At 40.3% G+C, this 23,924-nt stretch overlaps 1 protein-coding gene across 1 annotated transcript in view; it reads right to left on the bottom strand.

The window, feature by feature from the left end:
• The window catches only part of LOC121005717 (TOX high mobility group box family member 2-like), a 35,760-nt gene that overhangs the window by 509 nt on the left and 11,327 nt on the right, over positions 1-23,924 (bottom strand). Inside the window, exons 2-6 of the mRNA XM_040438485.1 lie at positions 16,539-16,649; positions 13,515-13,654; positions 7,481-7,720; positions 6,574-6,801; positions 2,356-2,436 (exon numbers count right to left, since the gene is read on the bottom strand). Coding sequence (XP_040294419.1) covers positions 2,356-2,436; positions 6,574-6,801; positions 7,481-7,720; positions 13,515-13,654; positions 16,539-16,649 — 800 coding nt within the window. The remainder of the gene's footprint in view (positions 1-2,355; positions 2,437-6,573; positions 6,802-7,480; positions 7,721-13,514; positions 13,655-16,538; positions 16,650-23,924) is intronic.

Genomic DNA, 23,924 nt, shown 5'->3' with positions numbered 1-23,924 from the left:
TATCTATCTTCCTATCTACCTATCTATTTAAACTATCTATCTCATATCTATCTAGCTCCTATCTATCTATTTATCTATCTATCTATTACAACAAACAAAAAATAGCAGCAGCACAGTCAATGGTGGAAAAGAGTACAATTCCTCTTGGACTTCAAGCAATAAAATCCATAAGCGATATCCAAAAACAAATGATGAGGCATCACTCCAAAATCAGTAAAGGGTGTTAGACCCGTTAAACGGGTCTAACACCCTTCACGAATTTTGAAGTGATGCCTCATCATTTGTTTTTGGAAGACTATCTACTCTATCTATTCCTCTATTATACAGAATATCTATATTCTATCTATCTATCTATCTATCTATCTATGCACACATGAACTACATACAATATCAATGGAGTAAAAAAGAAAGTATAGTAAATAATAACATAAGGAATCATACATATGAATTACACCTACACCTTATATCTGTGCTAGGCTTCACCATGAGACTTGCTTCATGCTATCATATACAGTCGTGGCCAAAAGTTTTGAGAATTACATAAATATTGGAAATTGGAAAAGTTGCTGCTTAAGTTTTTATAATGGCAATTTGCATATACTCCAGAATGTTATGAAGAGTGATCAGATGAATTGCATAGTCCTTCTTTGCCATGAAAATTAACTTAATCCCAAAAAAAACTTTCCACTGCATTTCATTGCTGTCATTAAAGGACCTGCTGAAAACATTTCAGTAATCGTCTTGTTAACTCAGGTGAGAATGTTGACGAGCACAAGGCTGGAGATCATTATGTCAGGCTGATTGGGTTAAAATGGCAGACTTGACATGTTAAAAGGAGGGTGATGCTTGAAATCATTGTTTCCATTGTTAACCATGGTGACCTGCAAAGAAACGCGTGCAAGGATATTGTGGCTGCTAAAATTGCACCTCAATCAACAATTTATAGGATCATCAAGAACTTCAAGGAAAGAGGTTCAATTCTTGTTAAGAAGGCTTCAGGGCGTCCAAGAAAGTCCAGCAAGCGCCACGATCGTCTCCTAAAGAGGATTCAGCTGCGGGATCGGAGTTCCACCAGTGCAGAGCTTGCTCAGGAATGGCAGCAGGCAGGTGTGAGCGCATCTGCACGCACAGTGAGGCGAAGACTTTTTGAAGATGACCTGGTGTCAAGAAGGGCAGCAAAGAAGCCACTTCTCTCAAAAAAAAAACATCAGGGACAGATTGATCTTCTGCAGAAAGTATGGTGAATGGACTGCTGAGGACTGGGGCAAAGTCATATTCTCTGATGAAGCCTTTTTCCGATTGTTTGGGGCATCTGGAAAAAGGCTTGTCCGGAGAAGAAAAGGTGAGCGCTACCATCAGTCCTGTGTCATGACAACAGTAAAGCATCCTGAGACCATTCATGTGTGGGGTTGCTTCTCATCCAAGGGAGTGGGCTCACTCACAATTTTGCCCAAAAACACAGCAATGAATAAAGAATGGTACCAAAACACCCTCCAACAGCAACTTCTTCCAACAATCCAACAACAGTTTGGTGAAGAACAATGCATTTTCCAGCACGATGGAGCATCGTGCCATAAGGCAAAAGTGATAACTAAGTGGCTCGGGGACCAAAACGTTGACATTTTGGGTCCATGGCCTGGAAACTTCCCAGATCTTAATCCCATTGAGAACTTGTGGTCAATCCTCAAGAAGCGGGTGGACAAACAAAAACCCACTAATTCTGACAAACTCCAAGAAGTGATTATGAAAGAATGGGTTGCTATCAGTCAGGAATTGGCCCAGAAGTTGATTGAGAGCATGCCCAGTCGAATTGCAGAGGTCCTGAAAAAGAAGGGCCAACACTGCAAATACTGACTCTTTGCATAAATGTCATGTAATTGTCGATAAAAGCCTTTGAAACGTATGAAGTGCGTGTAATTATATTTCACTACATCACAGAAACAACTGAAACAAAGATCTAAAAGCAGTTTAGCAGCAAACTTTGTGAAAACTAATATTTGTGTCATTCTCAAAACTTTTGGCCACGACTGTACAGTGAGTAATAATAAACTATATAAAGAAGCATTGTGGAAGCATTTTGGGTACAAAAGTTCATAGGGAGCATGCATAATAAATAATATACCAGAAGTATAAATCTAAGAAATGTTTCTATTATAATGCAAACAGAATATACCTTAAACCTTGAAAATGCTACAACTAAAAGAGTGTAATGTAATTATAGCAATGTTTATACATCAAAGTATAATCTGTCATATTGAACTGGAACATAGTGCCTGCTCCTAAAAAATGTAAGTTATTGGGGAGGGGTGTGGGTGGGGGTGGGGATGAAGATTAATATCATTTTATGTCTGTTACCTTGGAAACCAGACTTGCTCTGTAGGCTGCAAGGGCCTTCAAATATTCCTTCTTGGCTGCCTCGGTCTTCCTTTTGTAGGCCTGCAAGATACACAACCAACCATTAAATAGGACAGGTACTTAGATGAAGTCTTACTTTATTCCTGGATGGAGTCATTATAATTTGGTTCCTATTGGCATTTACGTGGGTTGTATTTCCATGAAACATTCCAGAGTGTTTCAGGGACCATCCAGTTTGCTTTCCGTTTATATTATGGAGCAAATGGAGAATCCACTTGATCTCATAAGGTGAGGCCAAGGACACCTGGACTAATCCTACCATTCATGGGACGAACACATCTACGCATGCTTCAGTATATTCACAAACTGCAAATTTGTTGCAGAAATTTCTTGCGACTGTCTTGTTCATCTGAGTAAGGCTTGCAGAAATCCACATGCTTGCTGCCAAACCATCCCCTTTCAGAAGTATAGAACTAATTTTCAGTCACAGAAAGTTTTGCATCAGATCAGGGGTGTGTGAACATGCTTTTAGGGTGGTAACACATACTATGTATTTGGCATTTCATACTGTGTTTTTGCCTTTTTTATGTTTTTTTTTAAACCAAAATCTATGTGTGAAGGAAGCCTTATAGAATTTCATTAACCACCTTTCATTAAGGAAGGAATTATGAACTGATCATATAATACTGTAGCTTACAGTATATTACAAAACCAATCATACTTGTACATATATCTCCAAACAACCAAAATTACAATACACTGGCAAACACATTTAGATGCCGGTCTTCGTCCCTCCTGCGCTGGCGGTTCATCTGCCTAAGTTATTTAGAGGCGCTGGCCTCTACATAACTTCGGCGGACCCACCACCACTTCTAAATCTATGCCAGCTCCCTTGCTGGCGTAGATTTAGACTATTTTCTATGCCTAAAACAGGGGCCCGCCCTTTTCCCTGCACACGGCAATCTGCAACAGATGTATGCCAAAAAGTGGTATATATCTGTTCGGAAATGACCCACACAGTGTTGTATCCTCTAGGGCTAGGCAGTTGAAGGATGGAAGTGAGCATGTGCGTCCACCACCTCACTCATTTCTCTGTTCACCTCATTCAGTGAGGTGGACAGAGAAATAAAAAAAATAAAAAAAAGCAGGTGGCTTTATACAGATAGATTTAGCTGAATAACTCAGCGGCTGTGCTAAATTTACTGTTTAGGTCCAGGTGCTGTTTTGAAAAACATAAAATATTTTTCGTGGGACAACCCTTTTAAGATCTGCAACTTGTATCGGGCACTAAGAAAAATTGCATACATGTTGCAAGTGAGTTGCAGTAGCATGCAGCTTAAGTTGAGAGCTACTCAAGTGAGATTTGCAACCAAAAACTCAGCAGGTTTGGATTTTTACATCAGACATATCATGTTCACGTTATGTTAACCACACTGGCAATCATTAGATGTGATGACACAATGCAACACTGTGATGTTGGGTGACCATAGTCTCCGTGTAGCCCTAGCCTTACTGCAGTGTTGTAATGTGACCTTCCAATTTTGTTGTTGTGGGACCAAAGTCTCCACATAGCCCAAGCCTAAAGGTCAAGGATAAACCCAGGTGGGCTGTACAACTTGAATGGAGTGATTCTGATCTATTTTTACAGTCCACTAATTCTACTTAAAGGGGTATTCCCATCTAAGATGGTTTTGCCATACATGTTTTATAGATGGGGTCCCAATTTTTAATGGTAGGTGAAGACCGACAGTATTTCTGGGAGAAAACAGACCCTAGTTTGCTAATCATCTTTACTTGCATTAGTATTTGCTAATATAAGGCTCTTCCATATACTTGTTATAAGGAACCTATGCGTCACTTTCGTAATATAGACTAATAGACAGAGCCACTTGTTTGGTCTGCTGGGATTTTCTACCCACTTAAGTTCTGCTGTGTTAGCAGCTTAGTAGCAAAGGCCTGTAAGTGGTACATGAGCCTAGGAATCTTGTCTACCGGAGATTTCTGCTGGGATTATTACCGAGAGACTCACAATCCCATAACATGGCATATATCAAGCAACCTTCTATAAGTAATCACTAACATATATTAAGATGCATTATAAATGGAGTAAGATAGCAAGCAGAGGTTACAAATCTTTTAAAGGTTGCTGGACACTGTTTACTAGGACTGGTCACACTGAATATTAAAGGGAAAATAACTTATTAAATATATGTGTAAGTAATATTATTCTTAGTTTTAAGTGATTTTGACTCTGGAACTAAGTTCTAGTAATGCTATGAACTTCCTGGTGCCACCAGAGCACAATGGTATCTGGTGCCAGCAATGTCTAAGGAGCCACAGTTAGTTGGCCCTGAAAACTACAGCTATTAGAGGTGAGTGAATCGATTATAAAGTAATGTAATTTGTTGCACATTTCCTCAAAAATTCTGATTCTAGTGAATCTAGTGAAACTTTTGCAATTTGTTATGGACGAACTGATCAAAATGGTGGTCACCATTTTACAACACTGAAGACAGAGAAGAAGGCATCAGCCACCAAAAAGGGCATGTGTGTTATCAAACAGGCTGTTTGTTACTACTGTCTGTGCAGGGTTGGACTGGTCCAATAGAGTACCAGAGCATCCTCCGGTGGGCCCAAGCTCTATTACCATAGTGGGTTCCAAAGGTCCAAGAGAAAAAACCCATTTGGTTGCCTTTGGAGCCAGTCTCTTTCCAATAGGGTCTGTTCCTTTGATTCAAAACCTATTGGACTTTATTGATGATATGAGGGTTGGGCCTTAAGAATACTTTCCTCTAGTGGGCCCAAGGAACCGCAGTCTGACACTGCAGGTATCTAATGCTGTCTTGGTGTTAAACAGCTTTAAAGGGTTTGGATACAGTCCTATTAGACTTCAGGGTGTCAAACACAACTTTCAAGGCAACTGGGGCATTTTCAATTCAGTCAGAATTTATTCGGGCAGAATTTAATGGCCAATTAGAACAAATCAAAGCTTAAACATTTTGGCAAATTGGCTCATCTCTATAGAGAACCTGTCTGGCTCACAGAGTCAGTTTTTTAGGGCAGTTGGAAGACTTTGGATTGAATATATTTGGATCCAAATCGAATCTGACAACTCATTTGCACAAATTGGACCCAAAATGAATGTCAAGAAATTCACTCATCTCCAGTAGGTAAGGAGCCTGAGGTTACATCCTGAAACTCTACCAATACTGAACAACACATGAAGAAGCACCAATGCAGTTTTTCTAGATTCATAGAAAAACAACAGTTTTTCATACACCGGTGCCAAAGTGTCCTATATCAGACGTCACATCACACTTAATTACTCTAACCTTTTAAACAATAAATGGTATGGTGTATATCACCAGTAACCACATCTGCCAAAAGATTCCTGTATGGATCCATAGCTATGGAATTGCAAACTGGATCCTACAGAGCAATGGATCAGTAAACAGCAAAATAGATAAAACAACCTTGTAGTATTTTTTGAATTTGCATGTTGTAGTCTGACATTTTCAGTATTAGGATCTCTATATAATTATCAGTTTAGTTTTTATCCCTTGTCTAGGGCACCAGCTATTTTGAAAAACACAATGGCCCCACTTTCAGTATATGAATGAAAGCTCCACAGATATATCTGATTTCTTGAATCCAATGACTGGGCCACAAGGACGTTTAATATAAAGTGGCTGCATCATGCGTTGACATTTCATCCACACTAAGGATGGCCCAGTCACAATATGGGAGAATACACAGTAGCAGTCAGGAGCAGAGACTGTATAGCGTTTGAATAGTAGGGATATTTTCAAACTTTAAACTTCCAGAATCTCAGAGCACTGTACTTGGCTATCTCCAGCACTCCCAGAGAGATGAACATAAGAGGCAGCATCTCTGCTCCATTCATACATAGGACACAGGACCCCTGTTCTTGTGATCGGCGGGGTTCCCAGTAGTTGGACACCCACCAATAAGACACTTATACCTTATTTTGTGAGAATAAGTTTAAATCTTGTCACAACCCCTTTAAGATACCCTGTGATCCGCTAAGGCAGGCATGCTCAACCCGCAGGCCCCCCAGCTGTTGTAAAACTACAACTCCCACAATGCCCTGCTGTAGGCTGATAGCTGTAGGCTGTTCGGGAATGCTGGGAGTTGTAGTTTTGCAACAGCTGGAGGGCCACAGGTTGAGCATGTCTGCGCTAAGGAAAGTGCACTTACTTGTTTTTGTTCTTCACCTAAGCTGTCCCACATAGAAGCAACAATTTTGGACACGTCTCCAAATGTGGCATTAGGGTTCTGTCCCTTGATGGCTGCTTGTGTGTCCCTAAAAAATAGGGCATACGCCGATACAGGTTTTTGGGGCTCATTTGGATCCTTCTTCTTCTTTTTCTTCGGATTTTTGGGCTTTTTACCAATGTCAGCAGAAGGTCGTTTCTCTCCCGCAACCTGCAAATGAACAAATCATGTTACGTGGATTCAGGAAATGTCAGTGTTTTATCATTGTGGCTTTTTGAAGGTTAGAGGCCTACATACATGACAAGCTCCATTTTTATTTATTATTGGGAAGTTATTTCACGAAAACCTTAGTACATGGATGTCATAGAAAGGGGTACCCTCTTTTTCTTTAAAGGCTATGTACACCTTTGGGGGCAATTTTTTATTTATGATTGCATTTTAATCAATTTGAGCTAAACATCATTTTTTTTTAAATTGGTCTTTATTAAAAATATTGAGCTGTCCTGTCACAAAGGGTTAACTGTTTGTCTAGCTGTGTGAATGGTACTTTCACCTTCACTTTATGCTGATCATCTAATAACCCTTATCTCTAAGTTACTAAAAGGTCATCAACAGGGCAGAGAGCAGAGGTAAGGAGCCTGTCAACATCCTGCCTGACGGAGCACAGAGAAAATTCAGATCCTCCTACTAGATAAACTCAAAATTTTTAATAAATACTAATTGAAAAAATGAGTACAATGCAATAATACATGCCTCCAATGGTATAAATAGCCTTTTAAGTGGGGTTGTTTTGGAGATACAACTGCTTTAATACAAGACTGAATACAAATGTGTACTAACTATATTTTCTACCATCTGAACAACCCTAAATGTATTTTGAATGGCTTACTTTATAGTGGGAATCTGTGTCCTCCTCCTGGGTGGAGCTAGAAGGTGAGGGCGTGGCTGACTTACTACCAGGTGGAGAGGGGGACCCGTGAGTAACTCCACTCCTCATTCCCATTTGGGAGATGAACTGTGATTGGCTGAGTGCACTCATGTGACTGGGGAGCATTCCAGATCGGTTTATCAAGGAAACCTGATGGTTGTGATCATAAGTGGATCCTTCCGAGTGGACCAGCTCTTGTATCTAAAAGGTAGAAATGAAAGAATAAAAGTAATGATTACCTAAAAGAAGAACTAGAATATCATCATCTTCAACATCTTATTTTTATACAATTATGATCATCTTTCATTCATATCAATGTCAGTCTTTACTCCAAAACCGATGAGGGTAATGTACAGTATCAGTCATGTAGGCCAAAGTCGCATATGCTGGCACAACTGCAGTTTTGCAGCAAAATTTTCAGCTTTTTTGCCTTCTTCACTATTTTCACCAGTTTTACAAAAAGTGGGCAGGAAAAGGACTGGCTGCTGGTGGGTTACTCGCACTCACTGACACATTTAACAATATGTATGCCAGAAAGCTGGTGCGCATTACACCTGAAATCTACTCCGGCTCCCTGAACTCCTGAAGGTCCTCCCAAATTCTTACCTCTTTATACAGTAATTCGTGTGCCATTGGGGTTTGGTAAGAAATGCCATACTTAATACATTCCCCCATAGTCTCTTCATCATAGGTAAGAATATTAGGGATGGTAGACGAACCACAAGGCTCAGTAATATAGCCACATTATGGCTCCTTACAGGATCTGTTTGTTTAGTCCAAGGATAGAATTGGATCAGTAAAGCCTTTCTGAAATCTTTGGGACAGGATCCCATTCTGTCTATGGCTCCTGCGTGTAGCTGTGATACCAAACTCATGGATTTTTATAGGGGAGATTCACACCTGGCAGATTTGCTGCAGAAATTTCTGCAATTGAAAATCAGTTGAGCATTTTGATGTGAATCCCATAGATTTCTTTCTGCGCCAAATATGCCAAGTATGAATTCACCCTTTTAGCTTGTAAAATGGCACTCTCGAATGAGTGGCAGTATGTGGGTCCCTATGTGTACAAATTTTGTCTGCCATTTTTACCAGTAAAAAAAATGCCATAATAACTGCACGCAATTTTTTGGCCACCTGTATTTTTTTTTTTACATGTTTTTCCTTTTTGCAAACAATTACGCCAGTCTTAGTTGCCCTTCCCTAGTGCTGCCATAGTATACGGCTAATTTATGACGAGGGATAGTTTTTCATCTGCTTTTTCACCTGTTTCCAGGAGAAAAAGTAGTAAATTTGCACCTAACACTCCCCTGGTCCAACCCCAATCTGCCCACCTGTCACAAACACCGGTGCCACAAAATATTATTGTATTTTGTACCCCAGTGTGTTTGACCACTAGCTTTCTCTTCATGGCATTTTGTCCTCAATAGAGAGGGTAATGTTAAAATTCCTGAAAAAGACAGGAGTTCCAGCATGCTGTGTTTATGAAAAAATAAAAAAAATAAAACACCACCTAATGACGAAAAAAGCCAGTAGCAAAAAAAATGTTTGTCACATTCCTGTTTTCTATAAACCTTCAGCTAACGTCTGCATAAAAATGCATAAAAAACACATCTGCACTAAAAACGCAAACGTGCAAAATAACGCCAGCAAAAACCAAAGCGTGAAGACAACCTTAGGGCTCATGCACACAGCCGTGGTTTTGGTCCGCATTATTTGCTGATCAGATGCGGACCCATTCATCTCAATGGGGCCGCTAAATAGGATACGGTCGTGTGCAGGAGCCCTTAAAAATGTTTAGGTATAGTATGTTGAAGGAAGTTCCTCACCTTCCTTAAATTCTCCTAATGATATTTACTAGAAGAGATGCCCCTCACTGACATAATCTATCTCTATTAGTTTACATGCTGCACAAATTGCTTTGCGGAATCATGTCTTTAATTATCAATTAACGACTCATTAGCAGCCTGATTGAGCCACAGTGTGATGTGAAGTGAGGGAATCATACACAATCCAGCTGATTAGTGTCATTAACCGGGGACGGTGTTATGGAGTCTGAAATGTTACCTAGCTTCCAAAAACACAAGCATGTGGAACAGAGCACTGGATAAAATATCTGTACATGACATATCAGAATTCAGAGCCATAAAACACTTGGACCCTAAGTCCAGTGTGGTTGGTAACACATGGATGTTGTAGAATGCCATGTGTCATCTGCCATAGGTTTTAGGAACCCTGCATGGAGGTACTTGGAATCCTGACGCTCCCGTACCATAACATTTTATGCTTGCACAATTATCAAGTATGACTTATTTGCAGTTAATAGAAACATACTGTAAATAGCGTTTCGGCAAAGAATGGAGGCTTCCATTGTCTCTGGGTCTAGGCTTTGTTCACACTGTTTATAATAGAAACCTTGACATCAGTGCCAAATCCATCACAAGACAGACACTAACGGTGCTCATCAGACCTCACTGACTTAGACCTCATGCAAACAACTGTACCAGTTTTGCAGTCTGTAAACCGCAGATCTGCCAAATAAGGATACTGTCCATGTGCCATTCGCATTGTTTTATGGACCCGCACAGGTGACATCCATGTTATGTCCATATCCATTTGTCCATTCTGCAAATGATAGAATGTGCCCTATTCTGGTCTGTTGAAGTCAAAGGGTTCACGGATGGCACATGGACGGTGTCTGCATTTTGCGGATCTGCATATAATTGGTCAATATAATGGTGTCCTTTGGGGTTCTGTTGAGATAGCTTTTAGGATCCAGGGGCGTATTGGCCATAGACCTTACAGGGAAATTTCCCGGTGGGCCGATGCCCAAGGGGCTGCCTGGGCCCTCCTCACGGCTGGCCAGTGGAAGTTTTTGGGAATGTATTTTGTGCTGCTGGGGGCAGTATTTTGTGATAGACTGTGGTATTTGGCTCTGTTGTGGTGGTATAATGTGCCACAATATGGTATTGGTGGTCCTGCCTTCCATCAATTTGGACCCAACTACAAAACGGGGCCACTTTTAGTATTTTTTCCAGGGCCACTTTAAGTTCCCAGTCCGCCCCTGTTTGACGGGAGGAATAACATTGCATACTGCCAGTGGCTTGTAAAGTGACTTACTGCTACCCTTCGTAACCCTACAGTAGGACAGATAGTTTTACCAGCTGATCTCTCAAATGAATGGCCAACCATGGAATGGACCATGTGCACCATAGCCAAAGCTCTTTGGTAGCAGCTCTTTGATCTGACCCATAGAAATGCTCCTGATAAGACGTCTGTGATGTCCTAATCGGGCATATGAAAAGAGTCTGTCATAGAGCGATAACCTCCACAAGTGATATGGCATCTACTAGAGATGAGCGAATTTCCGCTTATGAAATTCGTTCACACTTTGTTTGTTGGTAAAAGGTGAATTGCGTTATGGATTCCGTTTCCATGGACCATAACGCAATTCTATGACATAATGCATAACGAAAACGGGACAGATCTGTTTTGCAGCCCATAGACTTCTATTATGACGGAATGAATAACGGAATGCCTCTTAAGGCATTCCGTTATGCATTTCGTCATAGAATTGTGTTAAGGTCCGTGGTAACGGAATCCATAACGCAATTCACCTTTTACCAACAAACGAAGTGTGAAAGAATTTCAAAATATAAAAATTCGCTCATCTCTATCATCTACAATTGAACATAGGTCATCTACTGTACGATATAATGTATGGCTTCACATCAGGTTTTCACTGGCCTTCAGAGCAACATGGTATTGCAAATGAATCACAGGCTTTGGTTCACATCACCTTGTGCTACATGGACATTTCTACTGTGTGGTGGCCATCCTAAGCCAGTCATATGCCACCACTTTTCCAACATCATGCAACCATTCCCATTGACAAGTTATGAAGCTCCTTTCTGTAGCCTCAACCATCATGCAACTTTGATTTGATATCCGAGCCTTAGGTCTCTCTATCTGTCAACCCACTGGCTTGGGCAACATGTTTCAAGGCAATTTTGGGATCAATGATTTTTTTATTTCCTGGAAATTAAGAATGCCAATACATTTTCGATATTACTTAATCCTTAAAATATGGAAATGACAGATATGTAGCCCTCTTGTTTGAAATACTTGGAAGGATTAAATTATCTGTAAATTACAATCTAAAGGGAGCAATAAGCATTAAGCACTGAGTGGCTTATAGGTAACATTTCCATCTCCAACCTCCCGGTGTAATAGAGATTTCCTGCGTGTAGTCTCGAGCTGTCTCCGTGTGTGGAGTAATGTCTGCTTACACACAGGTGCCCAGCTGCTATTGTTAAACCAGCAAGCATTTAATTGAAACAAACGACCATAATAATGGTACATTATCTCTGCAGGCTTGGAGCCATAACAGTTTTAATTATTGAGTTAAGAGTCAAACTAATTTATCCGTTAAAATAACAGAAGCGCCTTTGCTCGCTCTGATCAGCTTATTAGAAGTGGGAATATCAGGGGAACAGCGGGACAAGACTACGAGACAAGCAGGGACTTGTTCTGCCATTCATGAGATACATGATGATTTTCAGGATGGAGAGTGATTATTATATTAGCTAGGTTTAGACTGAGGCTGATAAAGAACTTATAAGTCTAAGGCCTCAAGCATATGACCATATGCTTTTTGCGGTCTGCAAATCACAGATCTGCAAAATATGGATGCGGTCCATGTACCGTCCACAATTTTTGCAGACTCATGGACTTCAATGGTTCGCATTTTGCAGATAAGTCTAGGACATGTTCTATGTTCTTGCGGAAAGGACATATGGATCCAGAAAGCACACTAATGATCCAGGTGATATCTGCATCCATATGTCCATTCTGCAAAAAGGTAAAACATGTCCTAGAGTTGTCTGCAAAATGTGGACCACGGACCTATTTAAGTCAATGGGTCCACGTGGCTGGCACAACATGGCCAGAGTGGTTTCAAGGTAAGATTGTACAGACCAGGAACATGGAGAGATATATGATGCTGGATGTTTAGAACTGCGTAATCTGGAGAATATAAATGACAGCAATTAGTTCCCTTTCAGGAGCTGCTTGACACCACCACACTCCTAAATCTAGCAACAGGAGGTTGTGGTGCCCCACACCAGTTCTGTGACCTGAGTACATCTCCAGCAATCCTTGTGTACTAACATTATAGCACATGTGGAGAACAAATTGCTGTGCAGTTTCTCACCACCAATTAAAATGGGTGCTAGACCAACCCTTGCTCCAGGGATCCCATTGCAGCTGGATGGGCTGCCTGTCTCTATGGTAGTACAGCTAGATTCGGGGACAGGAACAATAGCCTAGGGAAGGAATTGATTCCATGCAAAAATTGCAATACCAAAAGGGGATAAAACCCCCACTGGTGACCCAGACGTTCACTAATAGGGTGTTAAGTTTTAACTAATGAAATAAAATATGTTGTTTTAATAGCCTTAGAGTTGAAGGGTGGCCACCAGTGGGGATTTTATATCCTTTTGGCATTGTAATTTTTGTCTGATGGTACTTACATCCTTGAACAGGGGTAGACTAGAAATTAAAGTGGTCCTGGAAAAAAGCTAAAAGTGGCCCCATGTTGTAGGCGAGCCTAAATTGACAGGAGGCGAGGCAGCACAAATAGGAAGGGGCAACACAAGTAGGAAGAGGTCATCAATACCACAGTGCAGCAGAAAATACTTTCCCAGAAGCTGCAACGACTACGGTGAGTTCTGTGGCCTCTTTACAACATACCAGTCATAGCTCTGTACATTGTATAGCGGCTGTGTTTTTGGTATTGCAGCCCAGGTCCATTCACTTGAAATGGACTGATCTGCAAATAAGCCACTTAACTGATGAACAGAATGTTATTGACCTAGGAAGACACTGCAGCCCTCGATGAGGATCACACTGATCAAATACTGATGACCTATCCTGAGGATAGGCAATCAATATTGAACTCCAGGAAAATCTCTTTAAGAACTGGTAGGTACCTCACTACCTTTCTTATAGTTGGAGAGGTGCAGGTTTTGACTGGGTGAAGACCAATGGGCTCCAGCTTTGACCAGCTGCACTGGTCTCCTCTTCTCCTTGATGACCCATCAATCACAGTAATTGACACATAAGAAAATTCTAGAGTCTCTAGACAAACACATGAACCAATTTAAATGATGGAACAAAAAAGGAATACTCTGATCATGAGGATGGGAAGTATATTTTGTCTTATATATTTGCATAAAATAATAGCGTACCCACACATACACAGCCTGTAAGTGCCAATGTCTTCTTACATCCACCTGGTGTTTACAGAAAACAATGAAATTCATGAGCTTGGCCTTAACACTGCGTAATATAATCTGTATGGTCATTGCAATTCTTCTGGAGCACTATTTGCAAAATGGATCAATAAGGAGAAATCCAGTGAGAAAATGTAATGCTATTACAAGAATAGAATTAGACCTTGTGTGTGTGTGTGTGTCGATAGACAGATAGATAGACCAAATATTTACATAGATAGAGGTGAGATAAATAGATAGATAGACAAAAGATAGATTAGATAGTGTAATAAGGTACCTGGAATCATTGTGGATGATAGGTACGTGTTCCTGACCTCAGTGGAGTAAGAGCCGTTTTTTATGTGTCAACAGCAGTTGCTGTTTGACACCTTGATACTTAGCATGGCTGTAATAGCTGATCCGGGACGGCTCTTACTAGGAGTAGTCAAAGTGCTGGATGGGTGACTACTCCCCACGTTCCAAGCCGGGTTTTGCATAAAAACCAGCCAGCACTGCCAGGTGGAGAGGATTACCTCCGTCTGACAGTGGAGCTCAGGAGGTCTGTGTGCTGGGATCTGAGGCCTGTGCTGGGCTGGAGAGCGGAGACCCATGTGTCAGGGGAACAGGCCGCCTAAAGCCTGTATTTGAACTTTCTGAGGCAGAACTGCCACCAAGGTGACTTTTGTTTTATTAATTTGCCATTGGGTGTGAAGTAACACCAACACTGCAAAAGCGATGTTTTGTTTTTGGCATCATGTGTGAATAAACACTGAAGTTTGAATTACAAACTTGTACTTTGCCTCTGTACTGCGCCTGCTTATCCTAACTACCAGAGCGAATCCCCACAATAGATTGATAAATAGATACATAAATAGAGATGAGATAGATAGACAGAAGATAAATAGATTAGATATATTGATAGATAGACAGAAGATAGATAGATTAGATATATTGATAAATAGATACATAGATAGAGATAAGATAGATAGATAGCAGAGCTGAATTTGATCTCTTAGAAACTCAGTCGTTCTACAATGGCAAAACTAGCTCTGCTACATCTATATTTATTCACACATAACTAATACATCACAATCTTTTTTGTCAATTTCTTTTCTTTCATTTAATGAATAAAATGTGTAGCAGGCCATTTTTAGACAGGTATTTCTACAGTGATCTATTTGGTTCAGGAGAATCATGGATGGTCCAAGTGATCTGGTTGTAGAATAAGTGCTGAAATAAGACCACGTAAATGTGTCTGACACCAATTTAACTTATTTGAGAAGCACCACCCTTATGTAGATTGTAGCAAGCTATATAAGAAGAATCAGTACAAGCCTATAAAACACATTACAGAGATTAAAGGGGTTGTGCAATATATATATTGATGACCTATCCTAACGATCGTTCATTAATAATACTACTGCACAGACCTTTTAAAGAGGAGCCCTATAACAACAGTGGGCCAGCGGAGCATACACGTATGTTAATATTTTTGTGTATGTACATCTATGTATATACTGTATATGTGTATTTCTAATGCACTACAGCCACGTACATGTACAGTATATCTCACTATTAGTGATGAGCGGCAGGGGCAATATTCAAATTTGGGATATTTTGCAAATATTTGGTAGAATATTCATCATATATTCACAAATTCGAGATTATTTTCTTGATCGCGAAAAATCGGCAATGTAATATTCGCATAATGCGCGCGAAATACAGGCGTGGGTCACTATAGCTACATTTTTCAAGCTGCTAGAAGTTTCCTGAGACTGTAGAAAATGGTTGGCATGGCAGAACATTACAATAGCTTTATATGCAGATAGAGTGCTCCAATATATTCGCGATTGCGAAATCGGCACTAATGATGCGAATATTTAGGCGCAATACGTGCAACTTCACATTTTAACAGGTCTGACTACTTATTAGTGATTGGTGCACTAAGTATTGTTGTGAACTTGTGACACCATAGCACTATGTATGTATATAACATACATACATAAATACATACATACATACAGCACTATGTATATAGCATGTATGTATGGGCAGCAGACTATATCACTATATAACCTACACTGACTATCTGTATTATATATATATAAGCTAACTAACTAACTAATGTAATGACACAGTAAAGCAGAGAGCACAGCAATAACACTACTGTCTTTCTCAGATCTGAAAAAATACTGCATACAAGGGCTGCTGGGGAGCTTCTTATATAGTAAGGGGTAGGAAACTTTCCTATTGGTTGCTAGGGATGTTGCTAAGCTCAGACAAATATATTACAGCCTTCTCATTGGCCGACAAACAAGAAGGGAGGTTACTGATGAAAACAAAATCTAGAATATTAAAAATTACGAATATATATCACAATATTCTAAATATTCGCGATTAATATTCACTATTTGAATATTCACGCCCAACACTACTCACTATGTCCAAAGGCCAACAGATCTTCAGCACAGCAGAACCAAGTGTATAAGCCAGTAGATGTGACATTAAATACATACATAGCCAGCCACCCTTCCACTATAGCAGTATATACCTTACATTCAGAATTGAACATGACATTTCCCCCCGAATGCCACAGGGCCTTCTGTAATAATGAGCGCTACCTATAATAGTGAATTCCACATATATCCTCCCCCCCAAATAGTGATCGCTACATTGCTCCGGTAACAGTGAATGCTATAGTGAGGAACATGACAATACTCCATTTCCCAGGGTCCAGAGAATAGTCTTACTTCCTGCCATGGCTATGACATAACTACATGTGCTCAGTCCATATGATGACATTTCCAGTTTTTCTGAGCAGCCAATGACTCCAGCAGATCTGCCAGCTCCTTGGCACTGACCTAAAGTGAAGTGGAAAGTTATTATCACTCTTTACCACTCATCAAGTTAGGTATTTTCTCCTGGACTTCAGGGGTCCTAACATCAAGGAAGCTTCTGGAGCCCTTAGGCACTGGGCTGGTCATTTGAGTCATTTCTCTAAACCTCAGGCCTAGGGGTTAGGGGTATATTACAGTAATTACTTATATACTTTTTTTTTGCATGCAGTTATATACATTTGATGTATGGCATTGCCTAAGAGGACAGTAGGCAGGGTTTAGACAATGCAGTTTATGATACATAATTTCTGCCAAAAGGAGCCAGTCCTGAATAAAGTTATAGTGTAAAATTGGATAAATTATTATAAAATAGTATAAGGATGCCTGAAACATGGCCTTAGAAATGTTTACATTAGCTGCACTAGAAAAGTGTAGAAGACAAATGAAGGAGATAAGCGAGAGGTCATGAGAACTATGTGATGAAGTTTCATCCGTAGAATGGAATAATGGATGATTTCTTAGGTTAAGAAACATTTTCAATGGTATCGTTATAGGTTGATGGAGCACATGCATTGATCATTGAGGTTCTAGAGCTACTGAATGAGTTGAATAACCCTGGAAGAAGTCTCCTTCAGTCAGAGCATCAACCTCCATTCTCTGTTCCTCCTGACGTTCCTCTTTGCCTTCCTTTGAGCAGAAACATGACTTAGAAGTTGCTGATTAAGTGCTTTCAGCCTAGCACGATGTGGGTTGATTGCTTGTGCTGTCACCATTTGACCACCAGGCTTATTAAAGTATAAGGAAAAGCCCACTTTCATTGAAGTCACTCCTGTCTCGCCAAGAACAATCTGTATTCTCCCCGGGAAATATTCAAGCCTAATTGCCTGACGCGGTAACCACTGCAAATTTGGCAGCCTTTCAAACACACGCAGAGTGATATTTTAATTACCCTATTAATATATACACACTGTTTCGTACAGTCAACCTCTCCAATGGCGTCAGACAAATGCTTTACTTAATGAACTGACTCATTAGAAAATAACTTTCAGGTTCTTTTTACCAGCTTCTACTATACTGTGTCTGCCAAAGGCTCCTCCTGAAGCAGTTGTTCCCAGCTCCAGTATAATGAGCCTTCATGTTTATTTAGCAGCTGCAAGACGAGATATTTCCCCCTGAATTCTCAGATTTACTGGTGTTAAAATCAGATAGGATCTGAAGGACTCTTGATAGGGATCTCAAAGAGGTATTCCCTTCTTTCTATATCATTAGGATATTTCATAACATAATGTGATTATGGGGGTCTGGCCTATGTCTTCAGCTTGTCAGCGATCCTTACCACCCGCCAAGCAGGGAACTGCAAAACAGGCCTACTGAATTGACTGGGGCTGTGTTGGGGTTCCCTGCACAATGGTTGGCTGGGAGCGCTGCTGTTCAAGAAAAATATATAAGGGAACCGCAACATCCAACCACTGTTGGACCCAGCAGTCATACCCCACCACCCTGGTGGTAAAATAAATAGTGTTTTTAATAAAATTAATAAAGTAAAGAAAGAAAAAAAAAGTGATGAAATATCCTAGTAATATTATGGAAACATCTCTTTACAGATATTACTGGTGCTTGAAGCATACATGTGCTCTGATAGATCATATTAGGAGTAAAGGTAGAACATGGGTTTTCATTTTGACTCATGAACACGCCTGTACTCTGGACCCGTGTTGGATCAACACAGCACAACATTAAGAGATGGCTATAGGTCCTTACTGTACATCTGCCTCTAATTAGTTATGGAGTTGGCATGCTCCGTTGTCTTCTCTATTACAGAGACATCTTCCTTACAAAGACACCATATACAGTAAACAGATGACCCTCAAGTCCATCGTATGGATCCACACAGTTGTTTGCTTCAAGGTATTGGTATTTATATTACTTGTTTATAAGCACTTTTAGGACTTAACCAGTTAAAAGGGCTTTCTGGAATGATTTAAAAAAGCCACCATAGCCTCCATACTATGGTGTGGGCTTTAGAAACCTGGACCGCCCACTGTAAGTATACTGCAGGTGGTCCTTAAAGGGGTTCTCTGGGAATAATTTAAAATGGTGGACAGAAACCTGCCCTAGAATGTGAGCAGGACTGGTTGCCTCCACTTGTAGAGCTTCCTCCTAGGGGGTTGAGGGGACAGGGCCTCACTACACTACTCTACATTAGACGGTAATGATGTCATCCTGCCTATGATATGACATCATGGCTGAGCAGCCTGACAGAAAAACTCACCAATATATAGTATATGCAAGAGCCAGAGCCTAATGTGCAGTGAGACCCTGCTCCCTCAACCCCCTAGGCAGCTCTGCAAGTGGTGGTAACCAGTCCTGCTCACATTCTAGGATAGGCTGCTGTCTGCTATTTGAAATCATTCCCCGAGAACCCCTTTAAGGACCACCTGCAGTATACTAGGCAGTAGGCAGTCCAGGTCCCTAAGGCCCACACCATAGAATATTTATAGTGCGTGATTTAGCCGACTACCTGATCAATTGGACAGCTGAATGTTGGGTCCCCCACAGTGAAAGACTGTCAGGAAGCCTGGAGAGAAGACAGAATCTGTTTCAATCACTTTTGTCTTCTCTGTCCTTGCATGCACAGTGCTGTCTCTATTTGTCCTAGTGATTGTGTGACTGGTGACAGGATTTTCGGGATTACATTGCTTGGAGCACTCTGCTGGATCTAACTAGACCCATCACAGCACTAATAGCAACTATTGTCACTGCATCTGGTTAGGTTTTCCATATGCAGTCCCCGTTACAGTGGAAAATTATAATGCAAAAACAAAAAATTATAATTATAAGATCTTTTCTAACCTTCAAGGGACAGAGTATAAAAAAAAAAGCTCCCCACATAAATTATTCTCGTACCATTAGCCAAGACCCAATTACCTGACATTGGACATGTAATATACTGTATCAACATTTACGCTAGGCAATGATGAACTCAAATCGAAAGTCTATTTTAGAGTAATATATTATTACCAGAAAAAATAGCTTATGTGTAAAAAAGCATATTTTTCATATTTGTTTCAATTTATAAGCCTAAAATGTAAAAATGAAAAAGCTTAAAGTATGTGTATCAAAACGATATGAAAAAGAATCCGAAATGATTCCTTTCAAAAACACAGAAAAAATCATGTTCCTAGCCCAACAAATAAAAAAGCTACTGATGCATGTGAAAAACAGCTAAATTGTGACATTCCTATAACTTGGTCTTTCCTTTCTCACCCTGTCATGATGGTCCACGTACTGAATGTTAAATTCTCTTAATTACGCATGGTATGCGAGCAGAGAATCTGTTCCAATAGTCTGATTACTCTATGTAATTACAAATTATTATTGGCCATGAACAGTTATCTCATAATGACCTTAGTGATTCTCTTTATGCATCGTCCTCCATTGGATACTGTATTACAAAGGTAGTTTCCCCAAGAAGCGTTACTTCAAGGGCAGAGTATATATGTAAGGCCCCATTCACAAAACCGTACTTTTCTTCTGCATCTTGGATGCAGACCCATTCATTTCAATGGGGCCACAAAAGATGCGGAAAGCACATTGTGTGCTGTATGAATCCTTATGTCTATTCTGTGGCCCCACAAAAAAAAAAAAAAAAAACATGTCCTATTCTTGTCCATAGGAATTTGTCCATAAGAATAGGAATTTGTTCCACAGTGTGGGACCTGCGGAAGGGGAAAATGCGGGATGCACACGGTCAGTGTCCATGTTTTGGATTCGCGGTTTGCGGTTGTGTGAATAGACCCTAATGTTGTACTATGTGGAGAAACTATGATGGCACAATTTCTGCCTCTAGCTCTGTGGTGTGCATGGGGCCTAAGACATCAAGTGAATGTATTGACGCATCTTTTTTTAGCCAAGACTAGAAGTAGATCGAAAAAGAGAGTAGAATATAGAAGGGAAGGGGTTGTCTACAGCTTTCGGTTTCAGTGCATTTGCAGACTACGGTAACTGCAGGCTCTCTGCTTCACACTGGATCCATCAGGGAGCTGCTCTGACGGCTCGATCTGTAGCCGTCTGAGCTCCTGACAGCTCATAAACGGTCATGTAATCTAAATTCTAAATCAAACTGATAAGAACAGTAATAACTAATCAGTTTGAAAAATTCTTATCAAATTGAAACTTGGAAATTTTGAGCCGTTAATAGCAATGTAATAATGAAAAAATAAAAAAACGTGATGAAACCATCCTAATCTTCCTCTGTCAATTCTGAAGTCAGTTAATCTAATGATTTCCTATTTCCTTTTTTTAATCACAATGTTAAAGCGGATAATCATTCATCCCCTTATAAATAATATATGCCGTTTTATTTGCTCATGAGTTCTTAGGAATATTAAGAGAACTGACAGCATTTTGCATGGCAATAAAACCTTCATTGCCTTTTGCTAAATTATGCAATTAACTTGCACCTCGTTGCTTGTGTTTTATTATTTGCTTTCTTTATAACTATAGTCATTTACAATGCACGGTGGATGCGGCATTAATAAGTCACCTACGTATTCCATAAATGTATTATCACAGGGTTCCAACCAGTGCCAGCCATAAAATATGATAAAACAGCACATAAACTCTGCTTATGGAAAATTTTTCAATATTAAAATAAATTTTCAAAAATGAAATTTAAAGTGGAATTATTGATATTCACCATCTGGGACTGTAAGGGTTATTGGCAGAGGGGAGAATATTCATCTTGTTGAGGGTGAGCTGTATATATGAAGCCTGTCAGTGTGTTCACTAGAAAGTTATAAATGGTCCTTACTACTCGGGGCCTTCATGCAAATCCAAACAAATGCAAATTTTCTCCATAATGAAACATATTGAATAAATATTGTAATAAGATTCCTCAGGAAAATGCAAAATTTATGGCAGAAATGTGATATTTCCAAGCACGGAGAGTCCCACTGCCATTAACTCTTAGGATGCGAGAAAGTCTTCGAAAGGGTAAATAACTGATTATTAAAAATTTCCAGTGAATTTTTGGATTTTTTTTTTCTCTTTTCACGTTGATCCCAGTTTCAACCCTTTTATATGGACCCTGAACACATAATGGATGAAAGGGAGAAAATATAAATGTATATGTATTTTTTCTCCTCCTGACCTCCCCCCTCATTTATCATCATGTATGTGTGAAACCTCTTTCCCTAGAGATGATAAAAGAATTGAAATTTTTTTTTTCTCTTATCGGTCATCTATTTTCCAAGCTCAAGCCATTACTCTCTTCCCCATGGTTGCCGGGCAACAAGAAATATTAATAGTTGCCTTTATTAGCTTAGCTGTAGCAGGCTCGGGCTCCGGGATGAGAAAATTGGAAACATAAACGTGTTACATAAATCTCTCAACCTTTCAGGCTCAGCGTTAGTCTCTGTTTTCATAATGATTTATGGAAGCAATGGTTCATTTATGAGAAAAAGGAGTGTGAAATAAGAAAATGGAACATTACCCCCAAAAGACTGTTTGAAAATAAATAATTGTGGCTGAGCAGTTAGATATGTGGAGAAACATCTCAGGGTCTTTTTTTATTTTCAAGGTGGTTTTGAAAAATGTAACAGAATAGTAATTCCCCCCCCCTTTTTTTTCTCATCAAATCTACCAGTTTATGACCATATTACAGGGTCAGTTACACGTGAGTTAATGGTGACCCTAGGTTTAACGGGGTGAAGTGCTTGTCTGATGTCCAAATAAAGTGCCCTTATGGTCCGGAGAAGTTTCATAGATATCAGGGTCAACCCTTGTGTGGGATGTAAAGGCAATGACACGTTTAATGTGTTGGACCTAAGCGACCGTAAATAAGCTTTTATTGGCAAAAGTTATGGTGCTATCCATGAATGACATGTACAGATAAAAGGTTCAGCTCCGTAAAAAGTGACCTTACAAAAGTGACGAGATAATGTGACAATATGGAGGGGGTCAGGGCAATGACATACTTGGGTGTAGATAAAACATGACCCACTTTTTGCGGGATCATCAAAAGTGACCCTCTGGTTCAAGAAAAAAAATCACATTAACTGAGGACAATCTCGGACTAGAGTTCATTGGACCTACCAAAGAAATTATTCTAGAGGCTCAACCCCTTTGTCATCCATCTAGTCTAGGTTTTCAGTCGAAGAAATACCAGATGATTGGCTCCAAAAACAGCTCCAAATGTGTGCCTTTGCGGCCCACTATGGTATTAGAGATGGGGCCCATCGGAGGATCCTTTAGCACTCTGGTGGGCCAGTCCAACTCAGACTGAGGAATGAACAGAACACTTACCTGGTGACTTTTTCACCTTTTCAGTTGCAGATCCACCAATTTCCAGGCTCCTCTTCTGTCATCCAAGATGGTTGCACCACTTCTCAGACTACCTGATGCCTACAGTGCATTTGTTAGCCCACATCACTTCCTTCCGCCCTCAGATTGGCCAGCACTGCTCACATGGGCAGTGTGGGTCAATCCAATTGCAGGGCTGAACAAGCAGGAAGTGTCCTGGACTACCAAAGCACAGTGTGCATTGGGTAGTCTGAGAAGCGGTGTGGCCATATAGGAGGACAGAAAGAATGAGTAGATCTGTAGCTAAAAAGATAAAAAGGAGGATACTAGTAAGTGTTTGTTCTCGAGTTATTGTTACTTTTTTCTTTATTCTTATTTATATGGAAAATTAAGTGTAACAATACAGGGCCAAATGAATCTCTCGGCCATAGACCTTACAGGGAAATTTCCTGGTGGGCCGGTGCCCAGGGGGGCTGCCAAAATCTCCTCTCTGCCACTGGCAGACTGCACATGCTCTCCGGAATTCAACTGCTGTGGTCTGCATCTCATCTCCTAAGCCCCTGCTCCATATTTTAATCAGAGACAACTGGAGAAGGAGACAGAAAATGGTAGCTATTTATGGCCACCACAAAGGGACAGCTTTTGGAGCAACATATTGTGCTGCACTGTGATATATAGTTCTGATGGGGCAGTATTTTCCCCACCTTCTGTCAATTTGGACCCCACTACAACAAGGGGGCTATTTTATTTTTTCAGTCCGCCCCTGAGGATATTTAATAAAATCATTTCCTTATCGTCCTCAGGCAGGACACAGCAGAATATGCTGCAGTATTTTCTCCGTCCAAAATTCCGGAACACTTGCCGGAATGCCGGATCCTGCATTATTTTCCATTGAAATGCATTAAGTGTTCCGGCAAAAAGGATCAGGTTTTCCAGTATGCGCATGCGCAAACCTTTAAGAGTGCAAAAATATATACCGGATCCGTTTTTCCGGAT

This window comes from Bufo bufo, chromosome 6 (genome assembly GCF_905171765.1).
Source record: "Bufo bufo chromosome 6, aBufBuf1.1, whole genome shotgun sequence".
Classification (NCBI taxonomy): Eukaryota; Metazoa; Chordata; class Amphibia; order Anura; family Bufonidae; genus Bufo; species Bufo bufo.
The sequence above is the reverse complement of the archived record's forward strand: the minus strand, read 5'-3'. Positions and strand labels throughout refer to the sequence as shown.